Source organism: Drosophila serrata, unplaced genomic scaffold (genome assembly GCF_035046125.1).
Source record: "Drosophila serrata isolate PLE 108 unplaced genomic scaffold, ASM3504612v1 contig_32, whole genome shotgun sequence".
Lineage (NCBI taxonomy): Eukaryota > Metazoa > Arthropoda > Insecta > Diptera > Drosophilidae > Drosophila > Drosophila serrata.
The window spans coordinates 139,828-153,253 of NW_028256930.1; the positions used below are offsets into that span (position 1 = coordinate 139,828).

Sequence of the window (13,426 nt, forward strand, 5' to 3'; positions counted from 1 at the left end):
TTTATGCTTGCTGATCTTAATTAAATGTTTATTATAATATGAATGCGCGCCTTACTTATTGCCTCGTATCAAAACCATTTTTTTTACAACAAATTGCAATGTGCTAAACAAGTTAAAATTTCAAACATTAATATTTTTTGTATAACCTTTATAATTATTGCGTGGAGTCAGCGATTTATTAAACCTTAGTTACAGTTTGGAACTGAATATGAAAATATGTGAAAAACCAAGAACTTTTAAATTTACTCTTACTTTTTTTTTGTTTTTGTTTTTTTTGCAGATTTTTGCGTGGATTTTTCCATTTAGACATTTGCTTAGCGAAGGAAAGCTAGTTTTTTCTTACAAACTGTGCCTGCGTCTGCATCTGCTGCTCCTGGCTCAGCGATGACTGGTTGCAGCTGCTGCTGCTCCTGTTGCTGCTGCTGGAGGTGGAGATGAGGATGCGGATGTGGGTGGGTGAGCGTGTGGGAAGTGGATGGCAGCTCCAGGGCGTGCGGAACAATGTTGATGGCACTGGCGGTGCTGGCCGAGGTGGCCAAATCCACGGCCGGCAAACGCGCGCTGTCCTCGAAGGGGGTGCCGGCGGCCATGCTGCTCAGCACCTCCGGCATCGAGGGCGTGTCCACCAGCTGGTGCAGGTTCTTCAGCTCTGTGGAACGCAGACTTGCCGACAAACTTTCGCTAGAGGCCAGCGAGGTTGATAACGGGGAGTTGCGCTCCATGGATGAGGCAATGTCTAAGGGAAGATAGGAGTACATACTTTCTGTCATTTAGGAAGAAGCCCCACAGCACTTACCAGTTCTGTCTGTGTCCGGGGAACAGGTGTTGTGGCCAACTCCGCCATGTGGCTGCTGAAGCATCATCATTAGCTTCTCCTCCATCTGCATGATGATCTTCTTCTGCACGTCATATTTCTTGTTAACAGACTGCAAGAAACAAATAAATACATTACTTAAAAAACTATTACAGTAATGTTATATAAACTAACTATTAAAGAATCAAAAAGTTAAAATTTTTAAGAGACTAAAAGGAAGAAAAACAAACTCGGAAATTCGACCTACCTTGAACTTTTCCTCGTACTCATCCTTGACAGTGCTAAGCAGTCGCTTCTGCTCCGTCATGGCCTTCTCGCTGTTGGCCAGCTGGATCTGCAGGTCGCTGATCTTGTGCTTCATGCTCTCCAGCTGTGATGTCTTCTCGTCCAGGCTGTGCCTCAGATCTAAATAAATAAATTATTTTGGATAAACATTCGAGAAGTATAAACACAGACAATGGACAGACCCTTTAGTTCCAGATGGCTGCTCTCTTGGAGCATCTGTAGTTCCTCGTCGCGGGCTCTGAAGTTGTCAATCTCGGCCAATCGGTCGCGACAACGCACCTGCACCTCGCCCATAATAATGAACTCGGCCTCCAGGCGAGCCAGCTCTTGCTTGCACTGCAGTCCCACGTCAGCCTGCTGCTGGGCGTGCTGTAATTCGGTGCCCAGGCTGAAGACTTGGCCGCGAAGCGACTCCAGCTCGTAGTTCATTTCCTTGTGACGAGCTACCTCGGTGGTGAGGCGCGTCTGCAGGTCGTCGTTTGCCTGCCGCAGGCACTTTTTCTCATCCAGCTCGTGCTGGTACTTGGCCCTCATTTCGGCCATTTCCTCCTGGTGGCTATTCTGTCGCTCGTTGGCCAGCCGCATGGCCTGGTCCATCTTGCCGGCCAGATCCTTGTTCTTCGCATCAAAGTTTTTGAGCTGCTCCCTCAGTCGATCGGCTTCCATCTCTAGGCTGCGCTTGTCCCTGCTCCGACCCATGAGGCGGCGATTGCGCTCGGCGTGAATTGAGCGTCGGTAGCTCTCGTATGCAAGCTGCAAGCACATCAGTTGTCCTTGCTCGGCGTCAAAACTCTCCTTTGCTTTGACCGCATGCTTGATGTACTCGTCCAGAATGTCCTGCGGGTACAGAAGGCTGCGCTCGTAACTGTTCCGCTGTTCCTTGCACTCCAGTAGAAGCTCAATCAGCCAATTCTCGTACTGCGCCGGAGCGCTTGCCACAGCATCTACCGTCTGGGTAGAGGCGTGCGTGAAGATCCTGGGCGGCTCCTTCGGTGCTGCTATTGCCAGGATTCGGCCGCTTCTCTGTAGGCGGCTGCCAGTCTTTTGCGTCTTCCCATTTTCAGTCCTCTGCCTCTGACCCAGGCAATCTGCCTCATCATCGTCGGTTTCCTCCATATGCTGCTGCAATCCTGCCAGTGCTGAGCAGGACTTGACCCGTCGGATAGGGTTCTCTGCTTCCACACTCCAGGTAGCTTTCTTGGCTGCCGTGCTGCTGCTGCCGATGTCGACACAAGTCTCATTTCCACTGTAGCTAGCCATGCGGCTTCGGCGCTTCAGTCCCTTGGCCAGTTGGTGCATGGATCGGCTGGTAGGCATGTGGAGTCCGCCCACGCTGCACAGGCTGCGATCCGTCTCGTTGCACTCGCCACACACGGCAGCGACCACCGGCGACCCTCCGCCGAGCTCAGAGTTAATTTCCGGCAGGCTACTGGGAAAGGGTGCGTTAGCGTTGGCCGCTCGCTCCACGTTGTGCCTGTCCTGGATGACCTGCTGGAGGCGCCGCTCGTACGTTGTTACCCTGGTGACCTCCAGGAACGTGCTGCTGGTGCCCTCCTCTGCCTCTCGGCTGACGTCGGGGAAACTAAACTGATTCTGCTGATCCTTGCGCATGGGTGACGACGGCTGACTCGTGGTAAAGATGGCCCTAACCGCATGAGAGTTGACCAGGCCATGCGGATGCTTCAGCTCCCTCATATCCTTCAGCGGCGTTGTCTCCGGCGTGGCCTCCACAGCTGCCTCGGGCGGCGAGGAGCCCGTCATGCCCACCATCAGCTGCGAGCTCATCGACGGCTGGAGGGGTAAAATAAACGATGTGGTGGGCGTCAGAGGGATGGCACTGCTAGAAGTGGTGATCTCGTTGTGCGGACTCCAAATCGGACCCAGTTCTCCACCCGACGAATTGAAGCGGTCGTTCTTCGAGTGCTGGAAGTCTCTCAGCTGATAGCTGTAGTCCGTATTGCTGGCCGAGGTGGTCGAGGTCATGCGACTGTAGCCGGGAGTCAGCGGATACGTATAGCTGCCGCCGTCATCGCCGTTGCTTGCCTCCGGTAGCAGGACGGGCAAGGACAGATTGGCGCACTCCATGACCACATCATGCGGCTCCATCTCCTTCCAGCGCGTATTGTTTACCTCAGTTTCCGGTGTGGCTGTCAGTAACATAGGATGTACGCGAACCGTGTCCAACAGCGGCTTGATCGTGTGCTGGAAGATGCTGCCTCCGCTGCCCCGTTTGATAAACTCCACCAAGTAGGCCATGAAGCTGCATGGATACATGCCGTACAAGCGGTGGAACAGCATCTGCAGGCCTAACTGCAAATGGACCAGCTTTTCGTCTGGCAACCGATTGGTGTTCTGTAGCTTCCACGAAGCCAGATGACCGAATACCTCAAACAAGTCGTTAAGAAAGTTGGGAACCGAATTCGGGATGATCGGTAGGAGGGTGATAATGCACAGCAGAGCGCTCATCAGTGGTACTATCTCCTTCTCGTGCTGTAAGGGAGGGTTGTGAATATAAATATCTAGCCGAGATCTAGGTTTCCTCCGCCCACAGAACTCACCGTGAGCAGCTTGAAAACACTCTTGATGAGCCGGTGCTTCTCGATCTTGTACAGCCAGGTGGGATGGTGGCGCACAACAAAACAGAAGATATGGAGGCTCTGCACCCGATGCTGCGACTGTTTGAGGCAGTCGTCCAACCGATCGAAGATGTAGCCATCGTGCGGTGCCTGAGCCTTGACAAGCACTTCCAGAATGCGCTGAGATCCGGTTTTATAGAAGTAGTCCAGCATGAACTGCACCACCCACTGGTCTTTGTCTGTGGAGAGAGGAATTCGAAGGTGAAATGCTAGAAGAGTGACCCAGAGGCTGAGTTCACAAGCACTCACTCTGCGTAAACAGCTCCACTAGCTTCCGCTTGGCCTCCTCGTTCTCCAGCGTTATGTTCGACTCCAGGTCACCGATTATCTTCTCAATGTCCATGGTGGTTTTACTTTAATCTGTTATTTTCTACTCCACCTCTACTCCTTGTCCTGCCGCTCCACTCACTCGTCGTCGTCGTCGTCGTCGTGGTTGTCTTCTGCAGAGCTGCGTGTGCTTTTTCTCGTCTTGGTCGCTGTCAACTGGAAGACGAGAGCGCTGGTATTGAAGTTTCCAAAGCGTGGAGCGTGTCTGGACGTTGTGGTGGAGCTTTTGCTGCACTTACCTCTGCTAGTCTCATCTTTTTTACATGTTTTGTCTTGAAAATGAAAAAGGTTACTTTTTTGTGATATTGCTGTTATCGCCAGCAGTTTCAGCGTAAATCGAAATCGATAATTCGCGAAACGAAATCAGCTGTTTGCGAAAACTTTCAAAAGGAAATAGCAAACCGATAAGTGCGAACTCTGGCAGCACTGGTCTCTACAGAAAGACCATTAATAAAGGCAAAACAGCTGATTGTATTATGTTTTAGCAGATGATTACCTCGCGCGGCTATTTAATAATGTATTATTCAATAATCCGGCGGTTTGGAACGCAGCCTAAGTTGGCCACCATTCCCAAGCGGTAATAAATTAATTAGAGAGTTATAAACTTAACTAGTCAACCCTAATATTTCAGGAAATGGAGGAGCGTTGTGGGTTTGGAGGTGCACGCTCAGATTGCCAGTGCATCGAAGCTTTTCTCCGGCAGTGGAACCTCATTCGGAGCACCGTTGAACTCGTCTGTGGCCTACTTCGATGCCTCCATACCGGGCACCCTGCCGGTAAAGAACTCACTCTCAAGAAAAGCTTTCCTTGTTACTTTATAATTTGTGTGTTTTCAGGTTCTTAACCGAAAGTGTGTGGAATCCGGCATCAAAACTGCTCTGGCATTAGGCTGCCGGGTGAATGAAGTGTCCATGTTTGATCGCAAGCATTACTTCTATGCGGATTTGCCGGTTAGTGACCGGAGTTTATATTAAAACCATATCTAAATTTTGATCTTGATCCCTAGAATGGCTACCAAATCACCCAGCAAAGAGCTGCCCTGGCTAACAATGGCATTATGACCTTCCCAGTAATAACGCCAGGGAAAAAAGTGTATTACAAAAGCGTAAAACTTCTACAGCTTCAACTGGAACAGGACAGCGGGAAATCCCTCCATGACGAACAGCTGAAGCGAAGTCTGGTTGATCTTAATCGAGCTGGTCTGCCGCTGATGGAGCTCGTTTTTGCCCCAGATCTGGAGACGGGGGAGGAGGCGGCCTCATTGGTCAAGGAACTGATGCTGATACTACGACGTCTGCAAACCTGCAGCTGTAAGATGGAAGGTAACCAATCGTCAAGTTAATGGTCCCTTCTACTAATTCATTCATTTATAAAGAGGGTGCTCTTCGTGTGGACGCCAATATATCAATTCACCAGGAAGGCGAACCCTTGGGCGTTCGCACTGAAGTCAAGAACATTGGCTCGATTCGCAGCATCTCGCAGGCCATTACGTATGAAATAAACCGACAGCTGGAAACGGTTGCCGATGGCGGAGTAATCACCAATGAGACTCGGTCCTGGGATGCGGAGAACCGGCGCACAGTGGCCATGCGTGACAAGGAGGTGTTACAAGATTACCGTTTCATGCCGGAGCCTAATCTTCCACCGCTTCATGTGAACCTCAAGCCTGGATCAAAGTCCACTGAGGATCTGCTATCGGTGGCAGCGCTCAGCGAGGAGATTCCAGAACTGCCAGAAGACACGCGACAGCGCCTGATGGAACAGTATAATTTGAATGCAGATACTTCTATTATTTTGGTGGTGCGTATAAAGTAATTGTGTCTATTAAGAGACTTTTATTTGAAGCTCTCTTTGGTGTGATTTTTTTCCAGAACGAACCTGTTCTCCTTGAACATTTCCTGAGCATCAGCCGCAGCTTGACCCAACTGCCCAATAAAGTCATTTACAATTTTCTTATCAACGATCTGCTTACATACTGCAATAAGCTGAACCTGGATGTGGAGGATTGGTAAGTACATAAACAAAATAGCAATGTACCGTAACTCAAATTAATATTTCCATTCTATTCAGCTCCATTAAGGCGGATGATTTAAGGGATATATTAAGTTACCTGCACTCGGAGCAAATAAATATTCAAGCTGCTCGCCAGTTAATAGAATTACAGCAGCAGAATCCCGGAGTTAAAATCATTGAGGTGGGTCCAATTGCACTTAACACTTATGATTTCCTAATGGTTCCCCACTGATTCCTTCCAGCTCGTTAAACTCCACAACCTGCAGCAGATCTGTTGCCCCGAGGCAATCAGTAAGCTTTGCCAGCAAGCTATTGCTAACCAGACCAAGGCTGTTCAGCAATACCAAAAGGGCAAAGCCAAGGCTCTGTTCGCCATCGTGGGCGAAGTGGGCAAGCTATCGAATCAAAAAGCTAACATGAAGATGGTCGTAGAGTATTTGGAGAAGCAGCTGAAGCCCGCCAAGAAATAGGAACTCGGCTCGGAAGTTACTGTGTTCATTAGAGGTGTGTTATTCTCTTTTATATATATTTTATAAAACTTGCACCGTATATAGGATAAGATATGGCTAAGGTATAGAGATTTGTGGCTTTGTTTCGTGCTGACTAGTTTCGGTGTTTCCGGCCAAATGTATGTAAATGCAACTGATCGTGATGAGATATATAGTTCGGTGTTCTCCCTCGCAGCAGGGAGAATCGGAACTTGTGACCCTTTAATGCGTATAGGTAGATATAGATGGCATCTTCATCGCCAACATCGAATGCGACTAAATGGAACGCACTATATTCGATTGTCTATCGAGGCAGACAATGAACAGCTGGAATTGTACTAAGGCAAACAAGAACGAATGAGTTGAAGGTCCAAGAAGCCTCTCTAAATAAATGCATGTGGCAGTGAGCGTTACGTCTTCTTCTTGGCGGGATCAAGTTTACACAAAATCTCAAATTTCACATAGCTCTCTCTAGTCGCGATCGTAGTCCCTGCAGCTTGATGGCGGCAAACTCATCGAGACAGCCGAGTCAAGGCTGAAAAAGGTCATTAAATTAATTTGAGGAGGACCATATGCTTTGACTTCTATTACTCACCGCCGGCTCTCACTCTCCAGGAGATGGGCATCCACCGGATGCTGGGACACGTTCCTCAGGGAATCACCCAGAGTACTCCTCAGGTGCTGCATCTCTCGATTGGCCTTCGAGCTACGCAGTATATACTGCTGTCGCCTCTTAGCCTCCTGCGCCAACTGCTCGCGCAGCATGGAAATCTGTCACAGAAGTGTTGATCTTTGGTAGAGTCCATTCTTATCAATATGTTGTTTCAAGCACTCACCTGATTTTCCAGCCGGAGAACCTGTTGTCGGTGCGACTGCTCCCTGGCGTCGAGCAGTTTCTCTGCGTGCATTTGGGCACTGCGGTAGCGGTCCGAGTCCATGCCATCCACACATTTGCTGCTGTCATTCATGCGCGCCTTGCAACGTGCCAACTCCGACTCCTTCTCCGCTAGTAGCGTCTCCAGGCGTCGCACTTTTAGCCGAAGATCTCGTGTCTCCTGCTCGATCACACTGTGATCCAGGCCACAGTTGAAGGAGCCTCCTCCACCGGTGCCCCCATTGCCTCCATCGTATCGATTGGAATCGAATTCCCCGGAATCAGCTCCTCCTCCGTAATAGGAGTTGTTCTTCTCAGCCCGATCGTACGCGTTTCCGCCGGAAAACTTACTCTTTCGCTCGGACTCCAGCTGCTTGACCTTGTCCTGCAATGTCTGCAACTTGCTCCTTAGCTCTGATCGTTCCCTTTGCGTGGACTTCAGCTGCCTGCTGAGCTCCTCTTCGCCCCCGCCTCCATTCCCGTTAGTCAGCGGCTTGTCGCCGCCGCTCTCCTGGTTCCACTTGGCGATGCGTAGCTGGGACTCCAGTGCAGAGCGTTGCACTTCCAAATCGGTAACCTGCTCCTGCAGCCTCTGGTTGCCATCCAGTTGGGCTTGCTGGCTGCGACGCAGCTCGTTGAGATTGGTCTGAGCGCTGTCCAGGCGCTCGGTCAGGATACGCTTCTCGTTCTCGGTGGTCTGCAGGGACTTCTGCAAGAGTTTTACCTTGTCCTCGTTGGCCTGAGCGCAGTGACCCTGCTCGGAGAGCTCCTTTTGCAGTGTCTTCAGTTCGCCCCTCAGCTGGGTCTCGCTCACGGCGGCTTTCTGGAGCCGCTCCTTCAGTTGATCCACGGTGGACTTAAGGGCAGTGCAGCGATCTTCCAGTTGGGTCATGGCTCTATTCTGGTTCTCCAGTCGCTCGGCCATCTGACGGATGCTACAGTCTTTCTCCTGAAGCGCCATTTGAAGGCGTGTAAGGTCACCCTCCATGGCCACTCGCTGGAGATCGAGTTTACTGGCCCTGCCCTCCACCTTGGCCAGTTCTTCCTGTAGCTGACGCTTCTCATTCTCCAACTTGGCGCATTGCTGGCGGCTCTTCTCCAGACGATCCTCATTCTGGGCATTCTCCTCTGAGGTGGCCGCCAACTGCATCTCCGTTTGTGCTAAGCGCTCCCGTAGCATCATCAGCTCGTCGTTGCGATGCTTAAGTTTTTCCTCCAGAGCTTGTATTGCAGAGATCTTCATCTTACGGTCCGTTTCCAGGTTGCTCTTTTCCTCCTGGAGATTCCTCAACATAGCCTGCAGCTTGCCCAGCTTGGCATCGCACTTCACTTGCTGCTCGGCGGCATCTTGCAGCTGCTTCTTTGCTGCTCCCAGCTGGGACTTGTAGTCGTCCTTCTCCCGCTCCAGCTGAGCCACCTGGTGCATGAGGTTTCGGACTCCTTTCCTCACCAGGTCTGGGTCCACATCAATGGGTCCATCGGGGCACTGCGAAGTGCTCCTTGCATCGTAGTCTCCGCAGCTGCGGGATGGACTGAACCTCCGTGAGGGACTTAGCAAGCGGTGGGACAGATTCACACTACCGTCCACCTGGATACCGGCAATTCTTCGAAGAGTGTGCACCACCGAGGAGAGCTTCTGCTCCGTGTCCCGCTTGTGGAGCTCCACGCAGGACAGCTGCTCATCCAGAGCACGGATACGTCCTTCTGCTCCGCCCAGACGGGCCTTCAACTCCTGTATCTGCTGGGTGGCATCGGCCAGGCAGACCTCCAGGTTATGCTTCTGATCCTCCAGCCGTTTTTCTCGGCCCCGACCCTCTTCCAAGCGCTGGGCCAATTCCTGCTCGCGGGCATGGAAGCGGTGCTCCTCCTGGTTGTTCTGGCAACGAGCCCGTCCCAACTCTTGGCGCGTGGCACAGAGATTAGCCTCCAAGTCGGACAGCTGCTTCTTGATCTGGCAGAGCTCTTGCTGAGCCCTCTCCTTTAGCTCTACTTCAGCGACCAGCTTACACTGCAGCTCCTTGCCGCCCTCGTCCTTCTGGGCGAATTCCACCTGGGCTTTTTGCAGCTGCGCCTTTGTGGCATTCAGATCCTGGGTGGTCTTCGTGAAGTGATTCTCTGTCTCCTTAAGTATGGTGCTCAGCCGAGTGCGCTCGTTCTCCAGCGAGTTCTTCGAGTCCTCCAGATTGCTGATCTTCTGCAGGGCCTCCTCGATGGCGCGAGCCTGTTCCCGCTTGGCGCTCTCCACTCGCTTGACATGGTCACGCAACTCCTTGTTGCTGCCGGAGTACTTATCCCGCTCAATGTTGCTGTCCGCCAGTTGCCGGCGGCTGTCTGTCAACTCCTTACGTAGACTGTCGATGAAGCCCTCAGCTGGTGGAGGAGAAGACTCATATTAAGATTGGGGTTAGGAGAAGATGTGTAAGTACTCACCCTCCTTAGATTTGCGCAAGGCGTCCTGCAGCTCGTTGTTGGTGCCCTCCATCTTGTCCTCCTTCAGCCGGATCTCCATCTTCAGCTCCTCGCTGACCCGACAGAGGGTGTCCCGCTCCTCCCGGATGCTGCTCAGCTGCAGTTCTTGTTTGCGGATGCACTCCTCCAGTTTAATCCTGTGAAAGATTAAATATAATATCCAAAAATCCTAGGAAATAATATTACTTACCTGTGCTCCTCCTCCTTGGTTCGCATCTGAACGATCTCATCCTTTAGCTGTGCGATTCCCGCCCTCTGTTTCTCATCCCTGGCATTGGCTTCTCGCCGGCTGCGGTCGAGGGCCTCCTGCTCGGTCTTAAGATCTCTGGACACGGCCTCCAGGCGCTCGGCCACAGCCTGCTTGTCCCGGTGGGCAATTAGCAAGGCCTGTTGCTTCTCGCTCTCGGCCCGAATAAGGGCCTCCTCGTGTTGCTGGACGAGGCTCTCGAGATGGGCCTGTAAGGTGGCCAGACGCTCCTGCAACTTTTCGATCTCATCGTCCTTGGCCGTTTGCAGGGCCTGCAGAGCTTGCTGCATTCGCTTCTCGAGGGCAGTCCTCAGCTGAAGCACCTCCTCGCCATGCCTCTTGGCCGCATCCTCGGCAGCAGCCTGGAGATTGGCAATCTTTTGGTTGAAGTCACTCTCGGCGGCTCGGGCTGCGTTGATGAGATGCGTCTTAGTTTCCTGTGCCTTCCGCTGGCACTGCTCAAGATCCTTTTGCAGCCGGGCCACGTGGTTCTTCAGGGACTCCTCCCGCACCAGAGCTTCTTGCAGGTCGCGCTCCAACTGGCTGCGTCGCTCTTCGGTGGCCTCCAGGGAGGTGTTAGTGTCGAAGAGCACCGACTCAAGGGACTCCTTCTCCGAACGCAGAGCAGCCAATAGCTCGTTTAGGCGATGGGTATCCTTCTCATGCAGATCTATGACCACCTGCTTCTCCTCCACATCCTTGACCATCTCCTCGAGATTCCTGTTCAGGCGGTTGTTCGTCTCGGTCGTCTGCTCCAGGCGCTGGCGAGTTCGCATTAGCTCCTCGTTCAAGGCTTCCTTCTTGCGGCACATGGCCGTAAGCTGGTTGTGGATGTCGCCACGATCCCGTGTGACGCAGGCCAGATCCTGCAGGATCTTCTCCTTCTCCAGCTGCAGGCACTTGAGTTTTTCGCCGGCAGACAGGTTATCTGTCTCCAGCTCAAGCCTTGCCTTGTCCAGCACCGCCAGCTCCTTCTTGAGCTCACCGATCTCGTTGCACTGATCGGCGGACTGGAGTCGCAGCTTCTTGCGCTCCTCCTGCACCTCCTGCAGGCAGCTTTGAACGCTCTTCAGCTCGTCGGTGGTGGAGCAACTGTTGCTGGACAGCTTCTCGTGCTTCTCCTGCAGATCGCACTTCTCCAGGAGCAGCTTATCCAGGTCGTACTCCAAATCGGACTTTTGCTTCTCGAGCAGATTGATAAGGTTATCCGACTCGATGCGCTGCTGTTCCAGCAGATCTCGGTTAAGGCTCACCCGGTTGAGCTCCTCGCGAAGGGAGATGGTCTCCTCCCTCAGGCGACTGCTGCGATCCTCCTCGGATCTGTTGGTATGCGAAAGGTTAAGTGGGTTTCATGGGTCTCCGAATTATGACTCTTACCTCAAGTTAAGTTCGGTGATATTTTTGTCCTTGAGAATGCGTTGGATTTCCAGCTCCACGGCCTTCTTATCCTCCTCCATGGAATCGATGCGTTTCTGAAGTTTTCCATTCTGCAGCTGAAGCTTCTCATAGTCTCCGCTCAGATTCTCAAACTGAAGGAAGTAAAGGGATTCGGGGGTTATTTACACATCAGATTTGTAATACTTTTCTGTTAAAATCTGACTTGGAAACCCAAGTTTAATCAATAAGAGCTTAGTTTTAAACAAAATGTCTGGCATTTACTCTACCTCAGCAATTTTTAATCTTTTCTGCAAAGTCAGCAAGAATTATACACACTTTCTCAATTTGTTTGAAACGCGTCTGGTCAAATTTTGCTATAATCATCAGAGTGTGATCTTGACATATAGTCGAGTCTTGGAATTATGACTATGGTTTATATAATTAATAGATTATATTATATTTGAATAGATTATTTCCTATTATTATATGTACTATTGCAAGGGTATTATTATTTTAGTCAAAAGCTTTTAACGTTGTGAAGGAATCATTTCCGACTCTATAAACCATATATATTCTTGATCAGCTATAAAAGCTGAGTCGATCTAGCCATGTCCATGTTTTTTTCGAAAATTGAAAATTTTATAAGGGGTTACATCATTAAAATTGTCAAAAATTTGAATTTTTTTTAAATGGTAAATTCAGTATCCAGATTTAAAAATCTTCTAAAAACTAACATAGGAAAGCTTTCCGAATGGAAATTAATGCGTTTTTGGCTTAGATTTTAGATTTTAAAACTTTGATTGATGGACAAAATTGTCGTAAAAAAATATATGTCGATGTGAATGTTTTAAGCTTATTTATAATCAATTTCCTATTCGATATTATAATTTAATTGCTAAACTAGCTTTTTTATTAGCATTACTTATTTTTATACATTTTTAAACTCTTCTCCCTTAAGACACACATGGCGTATACTTAATTTAGGGGGTTTCACGTTAAGTATACGCCATGTATACCTTGAAGGGTATTTTTATTTTAATCAGAAGCTTATAACGCTGTGAAAGAATCATTTCCCACCCTATAAATTATATATATTATTGATCAGCATTAACAGCCGAGTCGATCTAGCCATGTCCGGTCAAAAAAACATTTTTTGAAATTTTTCGAAAATTTCACAATTTTGTAAGGGGTTACATCATTAAAATTGTCAAAAATTGATTAAATTTTAAATTTCTTAAAATGTTAAATTCAGTATGCAGATTTATAAAACTAATGAAAACTAACATAGAAGTGCTTTCCGAATTGAAAATAACCCGTTTTTGGCTTAGCTATGAGCTTTTGAAAATCAAAATTAGTCGAAAAAATTTTCATATATAAATAACGATAAATATTGATTCAAAGAACGCAATCATTTTAAACTTAGTTATAATCGAATTACTATTTTATCCTATAATTTACTTGCAAACTGTAGGGATGTATAATATAATTATCTAAGCAGGAAGGAAATATCCTTATGATTCTTAGGCTAACATTCACAAGTAAAAGCTAAATGATATAGTAAAGTTACTCTGAATAGTAGGGCCTAAGACATGTCTAGATGTGTCGTCTGGTGAAGCTGATTTAATATATACTCTCTTAGCTTTCGTCAGTTCTTTTCCAAATCCCTATAAACCCATTTAGCGATACGATCTACCGAGTGCTTATGAACTTATCCCCCGTTCACGTAGGCTATAAATGCAATCTCCGCGGTCATAATTTGTAATTCAACGCAGACATGGCATCACCCCGGATTTAAGTTGAAAGCGTTATTATTATTAATAATATACAATCTGCGGCGTAATCAGTCTCAGACGGACACTAATCGAGCTATCACTGATCCGCCCCCAATCCTCCTTG

General features: G+C 49.2%; 3 protein-coding genes across 6 annotated transcripts in view; 1 reads left to right on the plus strand and 2 right to left on the minus strand.

The window, feature by feature from the left end:
* Tsc1 (tuberous sclerosis 1 protein hamartin) lies at window positions 1-4,447 on the minus strand. Its single transcript, XM_020961883.2, is given in 8 exon segments — window positions 1-392; window positions 394-736; window positions 797-926; window positions 1,062-1,219; window positions 1,282-3,589; window positions 3,658-3,914; window positions 3,985-4,218; window positions 4,302-4,447. Coding segments are annotated over 7 exon segments (3,354 nt in total). The 5' UTR covers window positions 4,079-4,218; window positions 4,302-4,447; the 3' UTR covers window positions 1-328.
* Window positions 4,448-13,426, plus strand: part of GatB (glutamyl-tRNA(Gln) amidotransferase subunit B, mitochondrial) — a 20,381-nt gene continuing 11,402 nt past the window's right edge. For 2 of the 3 annotated variants that reach the window (XM_020961804.2, XM_020961803.2), the window contains exons 1-8: window positions 4,448-4,639; window positions 4,694-4,838; window positions 4,899-5,012; window positions 5,069-5,384; window positions 5,438-5,862; window positions 5,934-6,070; window positions 6,133-6,256; window positions 6,318-6,579. In XM_020961804.2, the coding sequence (XP_020817463.2) occupies window positions 4,551-4,639; window positions 4,694-4,838; window positions 4,899-5,012; window positions 5,069-5,384; window positions 5,438-5,862; window positions 5,934-6,070; window positions 6,133-6,256; window positions 6,318-6,545 (1,578 nt within the window). In that variant the 5' untranslated portion in view covers window positions 4,448-4,550 and the 3' untranslated portion in view covers window positions 6,546-6,579. Of the gene's footprint in view, window positions 4,640-4,693; window positions 4,839-4,898; window positions 5,013-5,068; window positions 5,385-5,437; window positions 5,863-5,933; window positions 6,071-6,132; window positions 6,257-6,317; window positions 6,971-13,426 lie in introns of those variants that run through there. The other variant, XM_020961802.2, reaches the window with a different exon arrangement.
* Window positions 6,562-13,426, minus strand: part of Root (ciliary rootlet coiled-coil, rootletin) — a 10,979-nt gene continuing 4,114 nt past the window's right edge. Inside the window, exons 1-7 of one of the 2 annotated variants that reach the window (XM_020961796.2) lie at window positions 11,818-11,939; window positions 11,531-11,682; window positions 10,097-11,473; window positions 9,868-10,043; window positions 7,400-9,807; window positions 7,159-7,334; window positions 6,562-7,098 (exon numbers count right to left, since the gene is read on the minus strand). In XM_020961796.2, the coding sequence (XP_020817455.2) occupies window positions 7,035-7,098; window positions 7,159-7,334; window positions 7,400-9,807; window positions 9,868-10,043; window positions 10,097-11,473; window positions 11,531-11,610 (4,281 nt within the window). In that variant the 5' untranslated portion in view covers window positions 11,611-11,682; window positions 11,818-11,939 and the 3' untranslated portion in view covers window positions 6,562-7,034. Of the gene's footprint in view, window positions 7,099-7,158; window positions 7,335-7,399; window positions 9,808-9,867; window positions 10,044-10,096; window positions 11,474-11,530; window positions 11,683-11,817; window positions 11,940-13,426 lie in introns of those variants that run through there. The other variant, XM_020961797.2, reaches the window with a different exon arrangement.